General features: G+C 39.5%; 1 protein-coding gene and 1 long non-coding RNA gene across 2 annotated transcripts in view; both read right to left on the reverse strand.

Moving 5' to 3' along the window:
- The window catches only part of LOC107086017, a 5,317-nt gene extending 1,006 nt beyond the window's left edge, over positions 1 to 4,311 (reverse strand). The window contains exons 1-3 of the mRNA XM_015376737.1: positions 3,836 to 4,311; positions 984 to 1,040; positions 799 to 898 (exon numbers count right to left, since the gene is read on the reverse strand). Of these exons, the coding sequence (XP_015232223.1) occupies positions 799 to 898; positions 984 to 1,040; positions 3,836 to 4,193 (515 nt within the window). The 5' untranslated portion in view covers positions 4,194 to 4,311. The remainder of the gene's footprint in view (positions 1 to 798; positions 899 to 983; positions 1,041 to 3,835) is intronic.
- Positions 4,312 to 4,390: 79 nt separating this feature from the next.
- The window catches only part of LOC107086020, a 2,786-nt gene continuing 1,836 nt past the window's right edge, over positions 4,391 to 5,340 (reverse strand). The window contains exons 2-3 of the long non-coding RNA XR_001481290.1: positions 4,564 to 4,626; positions 4,391 to 4,476 (exon numbers count right to left, since the gene is read on the reverse strand). This is a non-coding gene — a long non-coding RNA (uncharacterized LOC107086020). The remainder of the gene's footprint in view (positions 4,477 to 4,563; positions 4,627 to 5,340) is intronic.

Here is a 5,340-nt window from a genome sequence, read left to right on the forward strand (position 1 = left end):
CTGTGTGTGACTGCCTGGTCATGCTTCCGGTCCCAGTTAGACTCTGAACCCGCCTGGGAGCTCTATGATGCTTGGAAGCCTGGATCCTGCCACCTGTCTGTTCCACCCTGATCTGGATCCTGTTCCTGTCTGTTCTGAATCCCTGACCAGGATCGGCTTCCTGCCAGACATCTGGAACTGCAGCTTTGGGGACATTCTTGGACTGGACTGTTAAACCAGAGTGTCTGTGATCGGGCGGTGCCCTGCTCCCCCTCCTGCAGTGTCCAGGAGCCACAGCTCCACTTTAGTTTTGTTTATTTAATAAACGTTTTGAACTTTCCTACTGACTGTCTCTCCTTGAATACTGGGTCCATCTGTCCTCGGTTCATGACACTACATGCCCCACAGCGACCCTGACAGAATTAACAGTAGATAATGGATAGATGAATGGTCCAGTCTAAGTCCAGTTAAGAATGTAAATGAACCACTTTAATGCAGTCGTAGAAAATTTAAAATACCTCAAATTAACTGCTACTGTAAAAGAAGAAGATTATACTAAAGTTATACTTATTTGTCAAAGAAATGCTTGCTTTTCCTTTCAATTTACATTGTTTTTCCACAGAAAATCCTCAATTTGATGCCTGTAATGAGGCAACATGTGATTAATTTTGCAAGCAGCTCCTAACCTTATGGCCTCAAGCATTGATAGACTGTGTGTCAAGGAGAGATTTGATCTTAGGGTATAAAATGTTTGGTAAAGTAAACCTTCATTGGCCACACAGTTGTTAAAGCTGCAGAAGGTTTAAAAAAAAAACCCACTGAGGATTTCGTGCTGCCCGCAGTCGCTCCACCGCCCACTGAATCACTTGGACGCTTTCAGGCTCATCACAGAGGTGCTGCTTTGGCTGAGCGATCCCACCTGGACACAAAGCACATCCAGCTGAGGCAGCAGAGGTGCTGCAGGCAAACGGTCAATAACATAATGCTGCAGCGCCGCATCATACCTGGATCTTCGCTGCTACAGGCTGAGATGGAGAATCTCACTGCTGTGGAGTTTGAAGCTGTGTGGAATAGAAATAAGAAAATTCACCATTCTATCACCTGGTGTAATTCATTCAGGTATGTTAGATTTGTACGAGTGTGTAAGTCAATGCACCGAGCGTAACTGGATAGCCTTGCCATCGTGCATTACCAGGGAGAAGAGCCTTTGTGCTACGCTAATACATATGATCTGGTAAACCAATATCCTCACTGGCACAAGCTTGCAAGCAAAACTACCATGCAGGAACATTTGCATCCACTACCTTTAACTGGAAATAAACAGTTTATAAATTGGCTCTATATTGCTTATTTCAACATGACAATGTCATTCAAATATGATACTAAGATCTGAGCAAAGAGGACACCCTTAGTGTTTGTTATCCTGAGTTTAACATGGTTTTCTGTTTAAAATAACCTTGCATCATCCTCAAGTCTGTTGTTCTAATGGATCTTTGTTTTTTCTCAAACAGAACCAGTGAATGACTGAATCTAAGAACTATAAGTTCAATTGGTTTTAGACTCGTTTCTTTGTCCTTTTACTTTATAAATAAACAACAAATACCTTAACAAAGGGTTGGACCCAAATGGAACTTACCAATCCTGGTTTGTGCTTTCAGTTTCTGCCCCACTGTCACCACATACTTTCTTGGCACAAGGGGTTGACATTATTGGCCAGGATCTCTTAGATAAAACTTTTTATCAACTGATCAACTGAATTGGACCTTCATGTACTCCAATAAATTATCGAATTCAGCTTTTTGCTTGTGGATGATTTAAAAACCGAGTTTTACAGTAAAATATTAGCTGAATCTGTTTATCTGGTAAAGTGCATGGATGCCTTATTGTAAGACGGTGCCACAAAATAACGTTAATTTCGTTGAATAAAATGTATAAAAGGCGATATATCCATATAATGGAAAATATTTAGTTTTGAATGACATAAAATAGAATCTATTTCAAATTTTTATACCAGCACTAATTAACTCAAAACTAATTTTCATTATAAAAGTATATTGTTTTTGTATGTATTCTTGTTCTTAGATCTCCATGTGGAAATTTTGGATTAATCTTGGCCAATGGTGCTTTGTCTCAGTTTGGAAACTTCATATACGGGACTTTAAAGGGGAACGCCGTTTTTTTTACATACATTAACGTCTTCCTATGGGCAACAAACTAAACTGTTCATAATTTATCATTTATGGTACGCCAGCATTCATAACATGTAGGCCAATCACTGTCCCCCAGACATCTGCGGTTATATTTTTTATATTTATATCTTTTAAAAACAAAGCGGTGCGTGTATGATGTCATCTGCGCGCTGGACTGGATTTGTGACGGCCAGCCCGGGCCACAGGCAGCTACGCTCCACCCCTTCTATTCATTCTAGCTAATCTGAATCGTTCAATTCCATTTGGAGAGCGAGATCATCTGTGGTAGCAGCACTAGACATCTTCCAGGCATGTGAGGAAAACTAGCAGCAGTTCAGTGGACAGGATGCATGAACGGTAGCCGGCGCGCACCGATGACGTCATAGACGCGCCACTATGTTCTAAACAAATATAAATATAAAAAATATAACTGCGGATGTCTGGGGGACAATGATTCACCTACATGTTATGAATGCTGGCGTACCATAAATGATAAATTATGAACAGTTTAGTTTGTGCCTTCAAGTCGTTGCCAAAAGGAAGGCAAGGCAAGGCAAGGCAAATTTATTTGTATAGCATAATTCAGTACAAATACAATGCAAAGTGCTTTACATGATTAAAATACAGGAAGATAAAAGCAAGTAGGGGAAAAAAAAAAAGAATAATAAAAACAGTTGGACTAAAGAAAATATGTTTTAGTTGAACTGTTTAACTAGAACAGTCGAAGGCAATCCTAAACAAATGAGTTTTTAGTCTTGATTTAAAGGAACTCAGGCTTTCTGCACTTTTACAGTTTTCTGGAAGTTTGTTCCAGATAAGTGGAGCATAGGAACTAAATGCTGCTTCTCCATGTTTAGTTCTGGTTCTAGGTCTGCAGAGCAGGCTGGAGCCAGAAGACCTGAGTGGTCTGGAGGGTTGATACACTGATAGCAAGTCTGTGATGTATTTAGGTGCTAAGCCATTCAGAGATTTATAGACAGAAGTATTTTAAAGTCTATTCTCTGAGATACAGGGAGCCAGTGGAAGGACTTTAGAACTGGGGTGATGTGCTCTACTTTCTTAGTCTTAGTGAGGACACGGGCAGCAGCGTTCTGGATCAGCTGCAGCTGTCTGATCCCCTTTTTAGGCAGATGTTACTTGGATATAACCTAACATAAAATCTTCAGAACAGCTTCAAATGACACAAAACTAATATGGGTGAGTAGAACATGATGTAATAATGTAAAATCAAGGGCCCAATGTAAAAAAAAAAATGGCGTTCCCCTTTAAATGTGTAATTTTTGGACACATGGCTGTAGGTCTTCCTATCACTTTTTTTTTGCCATGTTGGTGCTGTTCTTTGGTTAATCTTCATACCCTTGCCACTGTTTTGGATTTATCTTTTTCTCTTTGTCTGGTTTATTCTTTATCTTTTAAAACCCAGCCAGCAAATACCTCCCTCCCTTCATGCCTTTATGCACCTGACTACTCAGTACCCTCATTATTCTGCTTCAGCAGGGGTAAAGTGGTAGCATAAGGAATCAATCCCCGGAGGATAATAAATTAGTTTGCAGCTCCTGTAAAACAAAACTATTTTTCTTCCTTCTATATTAACATCTATTAGCATATTTTAGCATAAATATGGTTGACACAAAATAATAAAATAAAAACATAAAAATAAAATGTACCTCTTTTGGTGCGTTTGTTCTTTTTTTCCCATTTTTTCACTTCAACTTTTCTCCAAAATGAACCTGCATTTCTAACCACACAACAGTTCCTTTCTCCTCTTTCCTCCTTGGCAGGCTCAGCAACCTGACGAGGTGTTTTCTCCCTCTTCAGAGAGACTTTGGACCTCCCCTGTTTCTCAGTCATCGCCACTCGACTTCTCAAGCGGAGCGACGCCCCTGCAGTCAGATCGTGCCAGGAGTAATTCAGGATATTGACAATGCCGCTGGGGATGCAGTCTTTCTGCGACCACTTATGCTGTGAAAGTAGATGAGCCAATTTGTTTAATAAGTGAGGGGCCGCTCGCCTGTAGGCGTCCATCAGATCCTTTGGTGCAGCACTGACGGATGATGATGAAGCATCAGGTTCTTTATCATTGAAGGCTTCACCTGAGGGCTTCTGGGTGTTTAAATCGTTGCTTTCACCTTTTTGGTTCTCCTCTTGCTGACTGTAAGAAAATGGGTTCTTGTAATAGATACAAAGTTCAGCAACAAAACTTAGACGAACAATTTTTCTACCTTAGCTGAGGGCCATCCAGCTGTGACCCTCCACTTGTGATGTAAAAGTGTAAAATGTTGCTTTGAATCCACTTCTGTCTTGTTGGCTGCAGAAAATAACCAATGAATGTTGATTGATTTATTTAAAATTATATTTAAAATAGAGTCAGCAGAATAAATGCATTGAAGCCCACCTGGTCAAAGAAGAAGACAGGACCACCTCTGCCTCTCTGCCCACAGTCACAATCCATGACCTCCTGCACAGGCAACACTGACTTCAGCCATAATATTTGACCAATAAAAGTGTTTGTGAAATTTTGATTGATTTATTATCTTTAGATAATAAATCTTTATTATCTTAGAAAGAGAAATGTAAGGCAAGGGGAAATAATAATAACTGTATTGAAATTCATTATTCTAAATCAGTAAGCTTGGTGGAGTGGTGGAATAGTGGTTAGGGCATAGAGCTTGGAATCCTGAGGTTCTGAGTTCGAGTCCCACTCCCACAGACTGCCACTCTGGGTCCCTTAGCAAAGACCCTTAATCCCACAGTGCTCCCTGGGTGCCTCACAATGGCAGCCCACTGCTCCCAAAGGGTTAAATGCAGAGGTAAATTTCTCCAATGTGAAATCAATAAAGTTCAATACTTAAAAAGAAAAAAACAAAAAATTCCAAATATATTGTAATATATCCTCTTTGACACAACAGCCAACTGTAAAATGGAAATTCAACAAACTATTAACATGTATTTAAAAAAAATTTTGGGTTTTCTCTAATACCATTTTAAACCTATAACTAAGAAAACATCCTGCCAATGAAATGAGATTTGGTTCATAAGAAAGCAAGATGATATTTTACACAAACTGTAAATTCCAACAGTCAGATTAAAAATGTCATAAACATTAACAAAATGTTAATATAATCAGTGATCACTATAAAAAATGTCAGACCAGGTTGGACTTGTGCATATA

This window comes from Cyprinodon variegatus, unplaced genomic scaffold (genome assembly GCF_000732505.1).
Source record: "Cyprinodon variegatus isolate N-32 unplaced genomic scaffold, C_variegatus-1.0 Scaffold140, whole genome shotgun sequence".
Taxonomy (NCBI): domain Eukaryota; kingdom Metazoa; phylum Chordata; class Actinopteri; order Cyprinodontiformes; family Cyprinodontidae; genus Cyprinodon; species Cyprinodon variegatus.